At 40.9% G+C, this 19,447-nt stretch overlaps 1 protein-coding gene across 5 annotated transcripts in view; it reads left to right on the top strand.

Moving 5' to 3' along the window:
• Positions 1-19,447, top strand: part of FARS2 (phenylalanyl-tRNA synthetase 2, mitochondrial) — a 541,022-nt gene that overhangs the window by 111,303 nt on the left and 410,272 nt on the right. For all 5 annotated transcript variants that reach the window (XM_019710860.2, XM_074335273.1, XM_074335272.1 and 2 more), the window contains one exon: positions 1,479-2,092. In XM_019710860.2, the coding sequence (XP_019566419.1) occupies positions 1,502-2,092 (591 nt within the window). In that variant the 5' untranslated portion in view covers positions 1,479-1,501. Of the gene's footprint in view, positions 1-1,478; positions 2,093-19,447 lie in introns of those variants that run through there.

Here is a 19,447-nt window from a genome sequence, read left to right as displayed (position 1 = left end):
AAGTTCCAAATTGGAGAAGATGGATTTGGGTTCATAGTAAATTTTTTATGAACACAGGGCTATGACATCTAAAGATTTTTATAACTGAAATCCCTGAGTCAATTTAAAACTTGCTTCTGTGACAGTGGGGATGGCACATATTTTCAGTGGTCCCCAACTCCTCAGTCTCTCCCAGTACCGTAGAGTTTGGTCAGCTCTATCTGGGTCTTTGTTACCTCATCTGTGACAGAAACGGCTTATAGTAGATGACTGTTTAGTTGACTTTCAGCTGTGAAATTTCATACTCTTCTTACTAAATTCTAGGCATTTCTGAAAGAAAGGTCTGGTCAGCACTCTATCTTCTGGCTGCTCTGAATCCCTTCTGAAGTAGGTTAGTCCTGCTCCTGGGTTATTATGGGTACATATTGCAACTTGCTGTTTTACAAAACACAAATGTAATTGGTGGGATGCCGCAGTGGTGTTAAGTTTAAATAACGTGGCCAGATGTAAGGATAAAAAAGATTTGGATTTATAAAAATAATTTTAGCTGTCCATTGGTATAGTCTATCCTTTTTTGTGATACTTCCTTAAGTTTTTCATTTTTATTGTTGAATACCAGGGGTACCAAAAAAAGTATATACGAGTGACACTTTGACCAACGTTGCTCAAGCAGTAGTTCGCCATAATCAGAAGTGTCTGGATGCTGATGGTAACCACTTTGAGCACCTCTTGTAATTGCAGAAGTCAAACGTGACTTGTGTTCATCTTTTCTTATCGGTATATATTGCGTATTAAAATTTTTATCGTTTTTTCTTTTCTTAAAATGTGTATCCATTTGTTTTGGCACCCTCTCTATATTAAACAAAAATAACCACCACCTAAAGTGGTGTATTTTGTTTGAAGTGTCAAAAGAACGTTGTTAATGTTACTTTGTATTGTAGCGAGAGAATCCAGAACTCATGCTCTGCCAAGGTAGGCAGAACTTTGTCATTGGAGGAAGGCAGGCAGGAATGGAGGCCGGTGGTTTCAAACGTCACGTCTGTGCTGTACGTCAGACACATGCATGTAGTCGTGCATCCTTTAATTAACCCTGCTAGGGCTCAACCACGTCCTGACGGTTAGCTGATCCCACTGAAGTTTTTTGTTCTAGAGTGTAGTCCAAATGAAAGGACGTTGTGACATTGAAAGTTTTATTCAACATGAGGGCATCAAAACGTGACACTGGAAATTCTCTTTAAACCCAAGGATCTAAATGGCAAGGGGCGGACAACTAGGCTTAGGGATCTGAAATTGACGTTCAGTATTCTTTTGATTTAGGGCAGTGAGTATGAAGCCGCTGTCAGCAGATGTCCTGAATCGGAGCTTCTGTCTGAGCGGAGGAGGTGGCGGGGAAGGACATGTCAGGACCGTGAGGAGCTGGTGGGAGGCGTGAAAAAGACACACATCTGCTTTCCTCAGAGTGAAACTCGTGTTGTGCTTTGCACGTGTGCTTTTTCCAGAACCCGTGAAAGAAGGTTCCACGATGGTGTGTTCGGCTCTCAGGAGAGTTGCCCACGCGCGCGTGTACCTGGTGAGGAAGGCGAGTGGCGCCCCCACGAGCCGCCGGCCCCTGGGCTCGGGGCTCGCCGCCGGAGGGGCGCCGGGGGGCGAGCTGCAGCTGCTGGGTAGGTCGTACCCGCGGGACGACTACAGCAACGTCTCCGGCAGAGTCCTCGCCTGCGTTGGCAGGAACCTGCACAACCTGCAGCATCACCCGCTGTGGCTGCTCAAGGAGAGAGTGAAGCAGCATTTCTACGCGCAGTACGTGGGCCGCTTCGGGACTCCGCTCTTCTCGGTCTACGACGACCTTTCTCCGGTCGTCACCACCTGGCAGAACTTTGACAGCCTGCTCATCCCAGTGGAGCACCCCAGCCGGAAGAAGGGGGACAACTATTACCTGAACCGGACTCACATGCTGCGGGCGCACACGTCCGCGCACCAGTGGGACCTGCTGCGCGCGGGGCTGGACGCCTTCCTGGTGGTGGGCGACGTTTACCGGCGCGACCAGGTGGACTCGCGGCACTACCCGGTCTTCCACCAGCTGGAGGGCGTCCGGCTCTTCTCCAAGCACGAGGTGAGTCCCGAGACTGCGTTGTTGCTGAGGGAAAGCGGGGACGTTTTGTTGAGGTCACTAGAGTTGATCTCGGTGAAAGCAGCACGGTTGCCCTTTGCATTCATGAAAGACCCGTCCTTGATGCCAGCCCTGGTACAGGCCGCGCCTCACTGTCGTTTGACTGACGGGCAGCCTTTTGTTTTCTCCTGTCTGCCCTCATCCTTGCAATACTCACTTGCCTTGCTCTGGTTTCTTCTTAAGAATGAATAGTCAGTGGTTCCAATTTACCCTCAATCCAAGACAGCTCCTGATACAAGACTGAAACCTGGGGTCAGGTTATTCCACTTCTCAGTTAGTAGAAATTACTCATGTGCTCCTGGTGTTAGAGGTGAATACATTGCTTCTACTACAATAGAGTGCGACGGGCCAGCCGTCACGAGTCGATGGGTTCCCGAATGGGGGAGTGGGAATGAATAAAAGACACTCTCACATATGATGGCGAACCTAGTTAACAGTAAAACTTTAACTTTAACACAGGAGACACAAAATTTACTGAAACTCCCAAATGTAATTATCTTATCAATAGCCCTGATAGGCATCAGCCTTCTGTTCTGGGAACTGGCCACTCCCACCACATTCCTGAGCAGCATGCAAGCTCTCTCCAGATGCAGGCAGAGACAATTGCTTCAGTGGGAGGAAATAGGTTAAGTATAAACTGAGCCATTCTGTTAAGGCTTTAAAGTTAACTGCAACCATGGCTCCCCACATCTCCCCCTTTTTTATTTTATATTTTTGAGATCGTGTCTGGCTTAGGTGGTCAGTACAGACATTTTCACTTACCCGTCATTGGATATCAATCATCAAAGCGATCGACTCCTGTCTTAGGTTGTAAAAACGCTTACTGATCATTACCCGTCATTGGCTACCGATCTCCTTTGAGGAAAGCCAGAGACAGCAGAGGCTTTTCCCAGGCAGGGGGAAGGGGAGGCAAGGCCTCTTCCCATATTTTTTTAAGGCAGCTCATTGGGGGTCCCCACTCGGTTTTGCCTGGCTTAGGTTGTATCTCCCTTGAGATATCTTACCCGTCTTTGGCTGCAAACCATCTTTTGGGGACCAGACAGAGAGACATGAGGTGTAAAACATAAAGATAAGCAAAGTCCTAAAAAGCCAGTCTTACAGGCTCTTCTTTCCTTAAGGAAAGACATGGGGGGACAGTCGGCTAGGCTGTTGTGTGACTACATCTCCCCCTTTTTTTTTTTTTTTTTTTAAGCATGAGAAACACAGAACATGTAGTTATTTCATTTACAGCCTGTCGGAGGGCTATTTGTCCACATCTGAGGACTATGTAAAACAAACAGAACAATAAACAGAATAGCAATATCCCCAGCAAACCCTCTACCCAAAGTCTTTATCCATTTAACAGGGTCTGAAGTGGAAAGTCCTTCTGCAGCTGTGGAAAGTGAGAGCTTTTTCACACCCTAGGGGCGTGGATGGGTATCTATAGATGTCTTCTCTTCTGTGGGCTGTCGCTCATGGTATGGTTTAACACCGACCAGGAATTTGCAAAGGTTTTTCTTCCAGACCTGGAGAAATACAAGCAAAGCCTCGTATTTTTTGAGGCACAATGGCCTGAGGCATTAAACAATATCCCAGATAAGAGTAAGGAGGCACTTGTTGAATTTTTTCTGGGGCTAGAACTAGCCCATAATTGTGGAGCTTTTTTTGTAAATGAGCAAAAGCAGCAAGCAACTTTGGTTCACAAGAGTGGGCAAGAAGTATGTCATCCATGTAGTGGATGATGTAAATATCTGAAAATGCCCTTCGGGTAGGTTTTATTGCAGCTGATACAAATTTTTGACATAATGTAGGGCTACTAGCCATACCCTGAGGTAGCACTAGCCAATGATATCTCTTAAAAGGTTTTTGTAAATTAACAGAAGGAACACTGAAAGCAAATCTAGGGCAGTCATCAGGATTTAAAGGTATAGTATAAAAACAATCTTTTAAGTCCAAAACAATTTTATATGTGATTTTGGTGTGGCTGTGGGACAGGGCAAGCCTGGCTGTAAGGCTCCCATTAATTTTATGGTTTCATTAACTTTTTGTAAATCCTAATTGTCTGATTGTCACAGGTGCTAAAACAGGAGCCTCAGGCTGTGGATCCAGCCCTGCAACTACACTTGGAGGAGAATTTAGTTGTAATCTAGGCTTTTATTTTGATTGAGATTTTAATAAAGGCCCAGTCTGTTGAGCCTTTCAAAGATAGGATATATTCCAAAATGCTCTGTGGACTCCCCTTGCTTGTGAGCTTCTTCACAAGCCATTTGAAGAGGGGATCGTACAACAGAGTCCGATCCTGGCTTAACATAACCTGGCGAAGGCTCAGCAGGCATTTCCCAAACCAAAGACTGCAGCGGAGGTCCCCACCTACGGGGCTCCTCAGGAGGTGGTGCAGAGGGATTAACTGTGGGGGGATCTTTACCCCGAGGATTCCATTGATCTCTAAAAGGAATCTGGGGACTCCGAGGACAATTTCCTCTGTCCACAGCAACTTTAAGCTCAATCAGCTGTCCCTGAATCTTTTTTAGCTGATCTGCAAAAGAGAGTGCAGTGCCTGCAGGTTGCTCATCTCCTTGAGCCATAGCCACTAAAGGAGAGTTTTTGTCCCTATCATATTTGACTGCTTTATCTTCTAATTTTTTTTGATCCTGAGGGTTTAAATCTTCCCAAGACTCGACCGGAGCTTCCTGACAAACAGGCTCTTTGTTAACTTTAAGAACTCCCTCTAACAACTTTGCGCCCCCTCCCTCCTTCTCTCTCTCTGCCGGAGAAGCGGCAGAAGCGGCAGATGGGAGAATTTTCTCGTTTTCAGCTTGTTTCACTTTCTCTAGCTTGCAGCCCTTTTGTTTAAGTCCATGGGCAGCATAATAATCTTGTAACTGTTTTTCCACCTTTCTTTTGCAATTTTTATAAAACTTGTCTAACTGTTCTCTGCTCACCCGACTGCCACGGGCGGTAAGCAACTTCTTAAGTCCTCTAACATACAGGTCCTTGCTGCTGGCGTGACCCATCCTTTTTCCCTAACTCGGCCCTTCTTTCAAACAAAGAAAAACACTCAGGTGTCCTTCTGGCCGTGTCCCTTGCGGGGCCAAATCCGTCTTAGCTAGAGGCGCGCCGGTATAATTCCCCGGCCAGGTGGGTTGTAAAGCCCAGTCGCCGTTATGCCGTATGACAGAACCGGAACCGCAGGTTAGGACCCAATCAAGCTCCGTAACACAAAGTCGTGGAGCTATCACTCACTCACACACTCATTCGACCGAGGGGACAGTGCCTTGCTCACCGTGCATCCACTGATTAGCTCCAATGAGCTGGGCCCTTGCCACACGGTGTTCCTCACTATTACCCCTATATTCAGTCCCTGTTCGGGCGCCACTTGCAGCGGGCCAGCCGCCACGAGTCGAACGGTTCCTGACAAGGGGAGTGGGAATGAAAAAAGGCACTCACACTTTGATGATGGCGATCGCGGACCCCAGTGTTCCTGGAGACGCTGAGTTTATTCTGTCCCCAGAATTTATACCTTCTGTGGACGTGCAGTTTAACAAGTACAAAATGCATTACCTAGTTAACAGTAAAACTTTAACTTTAACACAGGAGACACAAAATTTACTGAAACTCCCAAATGTAATTATCTTATCAATAGCCCTGATAGGCATCAGCCTTCTGTTCTGGGAACTGGCCACTCCCACCACATTCCTGAGCAGCATGCAAGCTCTCTTCAGATGCAGGCAGAGACAATTGCCTCAGTGGGAGGAAATAGGTTAAGTATAAACTGAGCCATTCTGTTAAGGCTTTAAAGTTAACTGCAACCATGGCTCCCCACAATAGAGGGGACTGGCCACCTCTTAATTGTTGCTATTGTTGAAGTATATGTTTGGGTGCATAGAGCCTTTCTGATCAGGAAACCTGATATTCTGGCCATTCTCAAGAGACCCAACTCATTTAATCTATTAGCTCATGTCCTAGTGTATTGTGTGCATCTCTCTCTCTCTCTCTCTCTCTCTCTCACTCTCTTTCTCTTTCTTTTTTTTTGCAAAATTTGAAAATCCCTAAAAGCTTGAGTCTATTTCCTAAAAACCTGCAACACCATTTGTCTTTTATTCATATATTTTTAAACTATCTCTGTTGTTATGTAAGAAACAAATGGAATTAAATAAGGCACAAGGAAATACTTTACTGCTGTAGCATTTCTTCCAAGCATGTTCATGGAAACAGGAGGAATAATGATCACAAAAGTCCCTTCTGCAAACACAAGCTAAGCAGATTGTTGGATTGAGAAAGGATAGTGTAGGCTCCTGAGGCTACCCAGTGACCACTGTTTTGTTGTGTTGACTAAGTCATGTTGTAGGAGGCAGCCTTTGTCCCAGGACGTGCTATTTTCCTGTGAATCTATGATGATACTACAATAGGTTACCTTTACACGAAGAGGTTACCGAAGCCTGAGCTCAGACTACTTAGATGAGCATTCTAACTACATGGAATATCTAGTTTCTAAGTCAGGATAATAACTATTAATAAGGATACAGATTTATTAGGAAACGAAAAGGAAATGAACAAAGACAGGTCAAAGTCTGAGAAATATGACCAAGTGATAGAATGTCACCTACAATTAACGTCCAGGAGGAGGAGATGTGATGCCAGTGATATGATGTCTGGGTCACGGCAGCGGGCAGGTGCTCAGCCCAGCTTACCTCATTAAAAAACAATCTGAAAAGGAAAGCGCTCACTGGTTTGTAAGGCTGCATGCCATAAAAGTGGCAGTGGAAGTGGCGAGACCGACACTAACATTTTAATGGAGGAAAAATCAAGGATGCCTTAGAAGGTGGAAAATAGGAAGAGAGGTAAGGAATTAATTCTTGTGTCGTATTTGTTTTGGGTCCAGTCTGATTTAGTGGGTAGCAGGCATGGCTAATCTAATCTAATAATGTGACTGTATATTCTGCTTATAGTTAAAAATAATTACACATGCACATATACATATATGCCTAATGTTATAGTTTGATAAAGTACTTCTGTGTTCATTGTTTCCTTTATTCCTCTTAATAAAAACCCTGTGAGAGGTTATTTCCACTTCACACAAGAGGAAGCTGAGGTCCTGGAAGGATTAGTGACTTGCTCAAGGATACCCAACCCTTTGGTGGCAGAGCCAAAACTTGAAATCAGGTTTTCTTAGTTCATTGACCATTCCACTGTATTCTGTTGCTTTTCATGGAGCTGCTTTGTAGGTGGGACCTGCTTATGACCCAGGTGGAGCTTTAGTTCCAAGAACGGTGTGGGGAGAAGGGGTGGTGTTTATTGAATTCCCAGCCTTAACTAAAGTGTTGGTTGTAAGTCTGACCTAATCTTAACTCTCAAAAGAATGTTTTTCCCTTCTTTCAGTTTATTCCCTTATGAATAGGATTTTTTTCAATAGTTTTAATCATTTAAAAAAATGATGTTTTTATCTTTTAAAATTTCCTGTTATTTAATAATCCTTACAATCATTATTTTAATCACTATAAGGTTATTTCAGCAAGAAGAAAAGTGAATACAGAGGTATGAGGTAAAAGAAGCAATGGTAAGCATCAAAATGGATCAACTATGACAATATATATTTTAGACTTGACCCTTGAACAACACAGGTTTGAATGACATGGTTTTATGTGGATTTTTTGTTTTTTTCAGTAAATACTGTGAATGTATTTTCTCTTCCTTATGATTTTTTAAATGATATTTTCTTTTTTCTAGCCTAAGCTTTATTGTAAGAATACAGTATATAATACATATAGCATCCAAAATATATGTTAATCAACTGTTTATGTTATCTGTAAAGCTCTGGGCAACAGTAAGCTATTAGGTTTTGTGGAGTCAAAAGTTTTACATGGATTTTTGACTGTGCGGGGGTCGGCACCCCTAATCCCCACATTGTTCAACGGTCAACTGTATTTAACTATTAATTGTGAAGAAAACCCTTTTGTGTTTTGAAAAAAGGTAAAATTTATCAGTAGTCACAAATTTAAATAGGTTGAGCTCACCAATTAAATACATACATTATCAGATTGGGCAGTTTTCAGTTACAGAAACGTGAACCAAATCCATGACAGACCTTGAAAATAAAGGGCAGGAAAAAGATATATCAAGCAAATACTTAGAAAGCTGGTACATCAATATTAATATTAGACAAAATAGAATTTATGGGAAGATGATAAATATGAATAAAGAAGGATAATATATCAATCAAGACGCTTTATGAATTAGTGATGTCAGTGTGTACAACATTGTAGCTTTAATATATAAACTAAAACTGAAGAAATAAAAGTTAAGTTTGACAAATTCATAATCGCTGTAGAAGATTTTAAATGACCTCAATCAAAACACCAATGGATTAAACAAACTGAGTAAAGATACAATCTGAAAAACATGATTAACAGCCTTGATTTATGTTTATTTTTAAAATTCTGTAACTATTTGTGTGTAACACACACACACAAATTCTATGACCAAGAGTTGGAGGTGTATCATCACATGGATTACTTAAAATAAATTTGTTTAGTTACAGTCTAAACAAATGTCAAAGGATCTATAAGGTAGATAGGACTATGTCTGAGTACAATGCAGTTCATGTAGAAAGCAGTAAGAAACTTTTCATATCCTCAGACATTTAACAATTCACAGCTGTGGATTCATAGGCTGAAGAGAAATACTACAACAAATTACAGATTATTTATCACTAGCCATCAATGAAAATACTTATTTCGAACTGCTCAGATGTGGGGGAAAATAGTCATTTTATTATGTAGAAACTCAGTAGACCCCATTTAAATAATATGATCACAGTTAGCATTAATAAAGGATAAGATGTAGTTAAAAAGGTACTTGAAGTATATTTAGTTTTAAATATATTTATTTAAAACCCTGAAAATCAATAAATTAAGTGTTCAATTTAAGATGCTAAAAGCAAGCACCATTGTTCTAAAAAAGTAGAAGGAAGTGGGTGTATAGTTTTTTTCCCCCCTTCTTCCCCCGCACTCCGGTTCAAGCCGTTGTTTCTCAATCCAGTTGTGTAGGACACAGCTCCCTGGCCCGTGCTGGTGTTATGAGCCTTGCGCTCCCCCTCGGCTTGAGGCAGTCAGTTGCCGGCAGGCCACTTATGTAAGTACATGGTAGCCCACGGCAGCTCACAGCAGCTCACGCCAACCTCTGGCTGCTCACTACAGCCCAGCTCCGGGGAGAGCTGTTGTTCACAATCTTAGCTGTAGAGGACGCAGCTTACTAGCTCATGTGGTTATCGAACTGGCGACCTCGGCGTTAGGAGCAGGGCGCTCCAACCACCTGAGCCACTGGGCCGTGCCTGTATAGTTTTTATAATGCCAAATCTTACAAAACAGATACAGCAACCAGAATAGCAAAATCCAGAACTATAGACAATATCTGTAAGACAACTGGGTGACAAGGTCTCCCTAAGATCTTCACAAATGGGTGGGAACTCACAACTGACAGAAGGAAGATTTGCACTGTGTCAGAACTGAGGTAACAGGAGGAAAGCAGGGGCCTGGGAAGAGGAGAGCTTCCTTAGGAGTCTCTCAGAGGACAAGCTTTAGACAACCACATTTACTAGAGGGGCTTTGACATTAAGTACTACGGTGTTTTCCCGAAAATAAGACCGGGTCTTATATTAATTCTTGCTCCAAAAGACGCATTAGGGCTTATGTTCAGGGGATGTCATCCTGAAAAATCATGCTAGGGCTTATTTTCTGGTTAGGTCTTATTTTCGGGGAAACACGGTAATAATACTGTTTACCGATGACTACTAATCTCACAGAAAGAGAGGCATTGAACCTGTGTGTCCCCTGATGGAAGAATACAGTGCTGACTAAAGTCTTACCAAGAAATATGGAACTGGATCCAATCAAAATCTAGCTCTAACTACCAAATCAATAGGAAAAAAGAGGACAGAGAAACATGTTAGGCCACACCATGGGGATGCAATAAGCGAAATCCAGCTTGTGGGCAGTTCTGTAGCAATGCTACCCAAGACATAATCTGCATAGTGAAATAAATAGGAGAATCCAAAGTAAGTGTTTGGAAATATTTCAGCAATGTTAAGTGTTTAGAAGTGTTTAAGCCATCATATACAAACATGTTGTCAGTGGGCTGCTTTGTTGAATAGCATACGTGTATGAACTGGTTCAGGTGTTCTTAAGTGCTCTTGGTTAAGTTGCTTGTGCTCAGTCTGTTTAGTAGTTATGTGCACTAGGACCATGTACCGTACTACTGTCTCTTCATCACAGACAGTTTGAGAAGCACTACTCTGCAGGATAGTGATTCCGTTCCTTCAAATAAAAGTGATGGAAATGGCACCTATAGAGTAAAAGAAATACAGATCAACCAATCACAAAGTATAGATCCCATCAAGAGAAAACATCTTTAAAGAAAAAGAAAATCGAGAACACTGAAAATTGAACACTGACTGAATATTTGAACTTAAGGAGTTTATTTTTTAAGGAATAATAATGGTATTATATTTTTATAAGTCATTTTCTTTTGGAGATACATATTGAAATACCTTTGAATGAAATGATTGGATGGTTGGAATTTACTTCAAAATAATATGGGGACAGGTGTTTGGGGATGAATGTAAGAGGATTGATTGGTCATGAAATGTTAATTATTGAAGCTGGGTGTTTGATGGATGAGGAATTATTATCATTTATATTTTTGCATATGTTTGACATTTTCCTAGATAAGGGCTAAAGAAAAAGAGTGAAGGAAAGTCTTGTGATCAGTCAATGGAAAAAAACATTTGCTGAATATGAACTGGATCCAGGAATTTTTGTAAGAAGGTATCAAACAGTCATGAGGTGATCCATGGTTTCTTGGGGAAGATAACTATTAAGATAAAAACAACAACAAAAAAAACCCAGGAGGCAGGAAATTTTAAACATAAGAGTATATATTGCATGCAATAGAAAACTGAAACCAATTAAATCTAGAATTAATAGCCCCTCCTCCATCAGTCTGAGATAATTTTACATGTGAGTTTTTACCATATCTGAAAGACTTGTACAATCCGTTTCAGAGGCTAGAAAAAGGCACTTGTCAAGCTCATGTTATGAGGTTAGACTTGTTAATATACAAACTAGATGAAAAAATTTAGAAGTTTCATCTTTTTGAACTTCAGATTCTTTTTAACGTGCAGATACAGAATTAAATGAAATATTTGCAAAAATTCAATTCCTTGGTATATTGTGTCCTACCATATTATTATTATACATGTATTATACCATATTAACTAATACAAGAAGAAAAAGCATGTGATCACCTCAGTAGATGTAGGAAAATAATTTGATGGCATTTAATGTTTTATGACATTAAAAAAGCATTGATGATATTAGTGATTAATGACAAGAACTTAGCGTACTAGGAATAGAAGGGAACTTCCTTAACATTATAGTTGATGTTTGTCAAGCACTCACAGCAGATATCGTAATTAGAGGTAAATCATTGTAAATATTTCCATCAAATTTAGCAACATTTCAGGATTATTTGCCATCACTGTGTCTATTCTTCATTGTATGGGAAGTTCTAGCTTATGCAGTAAACCAGAAAGAGAAATAGAAGGTATAAGAATTGGAAAACATGAGATAAAGCTGCTTCATTTGTAGATGGTCTACTTAGAAAAAGGAATAGAATATCCAGGTCGATCATTAGAACTAATAAGACACTTCACCAAAGTTGTTGGATACAAAGACAATGTAGATATGTTTTTTAATTACAAGTAATAACCAATTAGAAAATATAATTAGAATAGAATTTTCATTTGTAGTATTAACTAAATCTTTGAAGTATAATTGTTACAGGAGATGTTCAGGATATTTTTGGATAAAATTATTAGGTGATGTTAAAAGACATAAAAGAAGAGAAAAGGGAGAGATATATCATGTCCGTAGATTTGTAGGTAGGAAAACAATAACATGAAGATGGCAGTTCTTCCAAAATCAATCTATAAATTCAGTGTAAATCTAATCAAAATATCCACTGAGTATTCTGTAGAAGTTGAAGGGATTGATCTTCAAATTCATAGGAACAAGTTTAGGAATAGCCAGAACAAATTTTAAGAACAGCAGTGTAAAGGGACCAGGCATCAAGGATATAAAGTTCTAGTTATTAAGATGGTTTAGTGTTAGCATAAGGTTAGTCAATTAGAGGACCTTGAAATAGTTCTACTCGTATTTGGGAATTATCTTACTATAAAATGGAAGTGATGTTAAATAAGTGAATAGGTGATGGAATCCGCATGAATTGCTTTGAGACAATTATCTATATAGAAAAAAAATTTCTATCTACCTCTCACCAAATGCAAAATTCAATTCTGGGTAGCTTCACAATTCATTTGTGAAAAGGAAGTCTTTAAAAGTTAAAGGAAAATGTAAGAGATTATTATTATCACCTTGGGGGTAGAAATAATATTAATGTCTTAATATCTTTATTAATATCTTAAACCGAGAATTCCTAAACAAGAAAAATTCTTAATGGAAAAAGTTGTTCAAGTTGACTGCCTTAAGGTAAAACTTCTTCCTAATAAAAGACTTTATTGATGAAGTTAAGAGACAAACAGCAGGCTGGGTGGAGATACTTGCTGTACATAAAACTAATTGAAGATTAGTGTTGATCAAATAAAAAGGTCTCAGTAGCAAAAAAGAATCCAGTAGGGAAAAGTCTGACAATACCAAGTGTGGTTGAGTATGTGGAGCCACAGGAATGCTTTTGGGGAATGTAAAAACCCACACCTGAAATTCCACTCCTGTGTATATACCTGAGATATGTTCTTTTTTATTTTATTTTTTTTGACTTTTTTTTATTTTTATTGGGGAACAGTGTGTACTTCCAGGCCTTCTCCCCCCCCCGCCCCCAAGTCTAGTTGTCCTTTCAATCTTAGTTGTAGAGGGTGCCATTCAGCTTCAAGTTGTTGTCCTTTCAGTCTTAGTTGTGGAGGGCGCAGCTCAGCTCCAGGTCCAGTTGCTGTTTTCTAGTTGCCGGGGGCACAACGCACCATCCCTTGCGGGAGTTGAGGGATTGAACGGCAACCTTGTGGTTGAGAGGACATATTCCAACCAAATGAGCAGCATCTGGGAGCTCAGCGGCAGCTCAGCTTAAGGTGCCGTGTTCAATCTTAGTTGCAGGGGGCGGAGCCCACCATCCCTTGCGGGACTAGAGGGATTGAACGGCAACCTCTTGTTGAGAGCCCACTGGCTCATGTGGGAATCGAACTGGCAGCTTTTGGAGTTAGGAGCATGGAGCTCTAACCGCCTGAGCCACCGGGCCGGCCCCGAGATACGGTCTTAAGTGCTTATATCAGCAGGTAGATGAGAACGCTCATAGCATTAATCAGTATTAGCCCCAAACTGGAACAATTCTACCAAGAGTAGAAAAGATAAGTAAATTGTGGTATATTTATACAGTGGTATATGAGTGTCATATATCAGTGAAAACGAATAAACCAAAACTATGTACATCTATGTGAACGAATATAGAAAGGTAAAGAAAGTTATTGAAGCTTACATTGTATGATTGCAATTATGTAAAGTTTTAAAAAAGCGCAAGAATAACCAATATATTATTTAGGAGTTCATGCATATGTGGAAAAGTAAAGGAAAGCAAGAGAATAATTTAAAAATTCAGTTTAGTTACTTGCGCGAGGAGCAGCAAGGTGACCAGTCAGGTAGGGGCTGAGTGGGCCGCAGCTTTTGGTAGTGTTTTTTTCTGAAAATGGAAATGGGTGGTGAGCACACTTGTTTTGTTTTTATTATTCTTTAATCATGATATTCTTATACACTTTTTATGAATGATTTTTGTGTATTTTTTTAATGAAAGAGAAATGGGCAAAGAGCATTAACAGCCTATTGGTAGAAGTGACATGTGACTGGCCAATAAACAAGGACCAGCTTTATCAGTGAATAAGAACATGCAAATTAAAGCAGCCAGATACTATTTCAAACCCATTAGATGAGCAAAAATTAATAATCCTGACAATACCAAGTGTCTAGAAGAACCATGAATCTTATATCCTTCTAGTGGAGTGTATATAGTCACCACCTCGTTGTATAGTTATTTGGCAGTTTCCAATTAAAAAAAAATTGTATGCTCTGTGAGCTGGCATTTAAAAAAATATTTTTAAAAAGGTCATGGTTCATTTGTACATTAAGTATTTATAGCACTTAACATAATTAAACTAGAGGTATATATGTCAACATGGATGAGGTTTTAATACAATGTTGAGAAAAAAAGTAAATTGAGTGATATTAAACAATGATCTTTTTAATAGATATTTCAAAATATGCCCAACAACACATGCTGTCATTGTGTACTTGCTCACGGTCTCTGTGTGTCTCTCTGCGTTCCGCTTGCCCTAGCTCTTTCTTTGTGTCTCTCCACACACACAAATACACATACACAGATCACAACCACATGTATTTTTTTGTTAGGGTAAGTATGTAGGTTAGTGTGAAAAAACATGGGAATGATAAACACCAAAATCAAGACTGTGATTACCTGTGAGGTGAAGGGGTGAATGGTATCAGTCATCATCATTGTTTGCCAAAGATGCAAAATGTTATGATGTGTTGGAGTACGGAAGGATTTTTGTGACTAAAACGTTTGAGAACACTGTTCTATAGCTTCAAAACGAATGTGTTACAAAACATTTATTGAGATATTTATTTTGCAAAGAATAGCAGGTTTTGTGTGTTTGACAGACCCACCAGAGGGAGCCCATCATGTATCTATTTAATCTGATTTAAAAATATTGGTTAAAAAGTACATACCTGGACCAGGGCGCAAAGAAGTTGTATTTTTCTTTTGTCCCTGGCGATGCCTTGTCCTGTTTTACTAGCTGTGCCCTCTGCAAGATCCCATGAGCGCACTGCAGGGTGGGCAGGAGGCAGCCATTCTGTAGTGCATTCTTTACTCTTGGCTACAGTCTTTGTTTCTTTAGAGTATGTTCATTTCCCTTTGATGACTTCCTCTGGGTCAGATTTATCCAGGGTCTTTCTCTTACGTACACCCCTATGCAAGCAATATTTCTTCCTGAATTTAAGATTATTGATGATGAGCCTTCCTTTTTTTTTTTTTGCTCAGAAACGAAGGGGAATGTATTTATAGAAGCAATGAGTGAAGGTGTACAGAGAAGTAAGCTTTTGATACAGTTTTGACCACAGCCCATTACCAGAATACTTCATCAAGATGTCTGTGTCAAGTTCATATTCCATCCCACCCTTCCCCCTTTTAAAAAAATAGTCAGTGCCGTCCACCATTTTTTCCTATAGGAGTGTGGTAAGGGTTTCCTTCCATAGGTTGTGCTCCTTGCCTGTAATGGCTTACTTAATCCTGGTTGAGTGGATATCCTTCATTTTGAACAAGCCCTTTGAAATCCTTTGTGATTCATACTTATTAGAAAACCACTTTCATTTATGATTAGAAAATTTCACTTTTGTTCCCTTTGATATTCTCCCCCACTTTCCAGATGGTTCATTAGAACCCTCCTGTTTTTAGGCTTCTTTTTCCAAGCTTCCCCACTGTTATTCTTGCGGTTTTGCCAAGGGTAGTCTCTTTATTCCTGCCTTCTGTCCCGAATCACTTCTCTATCTTTCAGTGAATGACAGGGTTTTATTCTCCACCATGTGGTTATTGGGTTTCCTTAATAGCCTCATGCGGAGGGGCTTTACTGAAGCCGTTTTTATTTGGCCTTGATAGATTATAGTCAACCATGTTTCCCTGATCTCTTCTTTAAAATCTTTTAGGAGGGACTCCCCCGTTGAAGACACACTTAAATTGAAATGGTTTTAATTTTTAGAATTCTTTTCCTCTATCCAAATGTTTACTTAAGCATATCTCTTGACAGTGAAGTGAAAAGCAACTGGTCACAGCCAGGCGTCCACAATATATTGGATTTGAGTAGTACCTCATTATTGGAGGATGATAGGGGGGCTTGGAGAACCACATAAAGAGAGGCTGGTGCCTGTTTTCTGTGGTACAGCGCTTGCAGATAATTCTTCCTTGTGACAAGTTAGAAACTAACAGCCTCGTAACCTGAGACCCCATCACCGACCTATTTATTTATTTCCCATGGCCCTCATTGAACTTGCAGCACTCACTGCCTTGAATTGTTAGTTTGTGTGCGTCTGGTGTCTCCATCCAGTTAGTCAGTCCCTTAACGGGTGCCACTCTGCCTTCTTTGTGCATCCTGTCTCTAACCCAGGGTCCTGCACAGAGCAGCCATTGGGACATGTGGCTCTTGGATGTCTCCCTCGTTCTCGTCTGCCAGCTCCCGCCCTATAAAGATGGCAGCTAGCATTGTTGACTGCATGGCCATCCACCTGTCCGCTTTGCTGGTTGGGCGTTCTTAGCTGTGTCGCACGCTCCAGCCTTCCAGGGAAGCAGATGTAAGAGAAACCACACAGTAACTCCATCAGGGAAAGCTTAACATAAAGACTTATTAAGTACAGCAGAGAGGATTGGGGTAATGAGGGATTGGGTAGGAAGAAGTAAAGAGATCTCTAGACGGTACGGAGCAAGCAGATGAGGGGCCGCTGCTACCCCTAGGACTGACAGTGAGCCCCCCAAGGAAGCGCCCCTTCCCCTTCGTCTCGCTGTGGCTCCCTGAACGACACAGAGGTGATAGAAGTATTAGTGGTGATGGAATTGCTGGACATCCACACTGGCATTTTCTGGAAATCTACTCCCTGAGGTGCCAGGGAAAGCCATTTTGGGGGCGGTGTTTTGCAGGAAGTACTCTCCTGTGAAACTGCCTACGGGGGGACTTGGGGGAAGCATCTGGGTGCTGTGGGAGCCCTTGGGGAGCTGCGCGCTGCTTGCGTGGCTGGGCGTGTGCATCCAGCAGGAATCCCTTTGTGGTGTCTCTCCAGCGACCTCTACTGACAGAGTTTAACGTTGTGCCAGCAGGCAAAGGAAAAATATTTAAAGGGCCCAATTCAGTTTTTGCTGAGCAGTCAATGAAGGATTGATTTGTGGCCCAGAGGCAGTGCATTGATAACTGGCACAGTCAGCTCGCTCCCTTTCATGAATCTCTGTAAGTCTTTAGGGAGGTAGGTTATTAACCCAACAAATGGGTTGCTAGGGAAAGTCACATCTAGGGAGGCAAAAACATTTGTTCGTGATTCTAATTTTAAATTTCTGAATATAATTTAGGTGGTGGGAATGCTCTCTACTTATTGGCTCTTACCATGTAGACTACATAAAGGATAGAGGATGTTTTGAAGAGTCAAAACGTTGTGCTCCTGAACCAAGATAGCACCCAGAGAAAAACAGACAGTTTTCTCTGTATCACATTCCTCCAAGATCTCAGGAAAATTATTACCATTTATATCCAACATTTGCTGTCAGAGGCCAAGAGGGCCTCATTAGGTTTTACTGAATCCACATAATTACAGTAACAATACTTCTTATACTAGCTGAAGTGATGTGTGAAAGTAGCAAAAATATTTTCACAGTGATAAGTATGCTCTTTCCCGGCAGACTTCACACTTTGCTGGAGACCTCATTTGATTGCCTGGTGCACATTACCGAAAGCTACTTGTGTGGATGGTGTGGCAGAATTCACATTTTCAGCTTGGTAGGTGCAGGTGGAGTGGTAATGAGCCAGCCTCAGAACCAGCCAGCAATCTGTGACATACACATCCTATTGAATTGTGTGTGCAGATGCCTGAGTCTGCTCTAACACGTAAAAGATGACACTCTGCCTATTTCACTAATAGTGTGTGTCCTTTCACGGGAGTTTCGGTATCTTCTTTCTGAGGCTTTGTCTTGGAATTTACCGTCTCATGTCATCCTCCTGACTCATCCTGTGGTAGTTCTCTGTGAAACTGTAAACCAGTTAATATGAATGAATTGGAAAGATAAAATAGAGTTTTCTTAAACTAGACACATCATCTAAATACAATGATATTTTTCAGCTATATAGAGACTTTATACAATGTTGATAGCAGCATTTCATCATAGTAATGATTTCTAACCTTTTTTACCATTTGAGAATCCGCTGAGAGATTTGGACACCTTCCCCCTCCACACACACACAGGATTTTGTATGTAGTTAAGGATATTAGATGCTCTTTTATTAGATTAAGAAATTAGAAGTCGTTGTCAAGGAGATAGTTCAGTCTCCATGTCTGTAATTCCCAGCCCAAGTCTGTAGTAAATTGGAAAAGCGATTGTTCTTTATTCTCTTAGCAATTCTCTTTCTTTCCACTTCTGCTGCTGCTTTAGAATACTTCTCTTGGATCATGTTGGGATCCAGACTGGGGTCATGTTTGGTGCTGGGTTACATAAAACACAGCAGAAGTTAGGGTTGAGTGAGCGAGAAGGAGGAAGAAAAGGCGGCCTCATTGGGAATGACGAGGTGTCAGCTACTGGGATGGCCAGAGGATTGGGATCAAAGTCGAGTTCAAGGTCAGAGGCTGTGTAGGAACAGGAGGGTGAGGTGAGTGTGTTTCGGGGGAGCCAAGGGAACAGTTTCTGCCCAAGTCTGAGAGCTTCTGTCCTGGGCCAGGGAACCTTCCTGAGTAGTGACCATTCCAGATCCAAGAAATAGAAATAGTTTTCTGTGTTTAGAAACCTCATAAGGCACAGCGGGGAGAAAAGTTGCCTGGAGATGGGACTCGGGTGCAGAGCTGGGGAGCGTGGGTCTTGTGGGGAGCAGATTTTAACACACATCCATTGGAAAATGACCCTTGGAGGCCTGTTTTAGATCATTTTTTGTATATATTGTTTAAGATTTATGACCCAGGCTTAAATCAAAACAGAAAAGGATTTACCTTGGACAAATGGGAAGAATAACTTCTTCACCGTAAAAATTGTGGGTGAGAGACTGTTTCAGAGGGAATTTGGGTTACCTTTTTCAGGGTGATATTTTTCAGTATTTTTAGGACATGGACTCGTAGACAATGTGAAAGACTCCCCAGTTAAATTGTCCCATCTCTTTCTCCTGTTTAGTGCAAACAACTTGGCGATACCAATGATATGTAATGTCTCAGGGAATTTGGTGGTAGGATCATGGAGAATATGTAAATATCTGCTTTGGCAATAGTGGTATAAATGATTCTTATTTGAACTATAATGTCTTAAGTACAATTTTAAAATCTAGTTGTTAATGTTGATGCTATCGTGCATCAATATATACTATACTGTTTATCAAATAACCCACAAAAATTCATTAATGATGATAAAACTAATATTGATTTATTGTTAAAAGGCTCCACCTGCATTTGAAATCTACAACCAACCTAGAGTACCATTAAAGATCTATTGATAGTTTTCTCTTTGTGA

This window comes from Rhinolophus sinicus, linkage group LG06 (assembly GCF_036562045.2).
Source record: "Rhinolophus sinicus isolate RSC01 linkage group LG06, ASM3656204v1, whole genome shotgun sequence".
In the NCBI taxonomy this organism is placed as follows: domain Eukaryota; kingdom Metazoa; phylum Chordata; class Mammalia; order Chiroptera; family Rhinolophidae; genus Rhinolophus; species Rhinolophus sinicus.
This window is presented reverse-complemented; position numbering and strand designations above follow the sequence as displayed.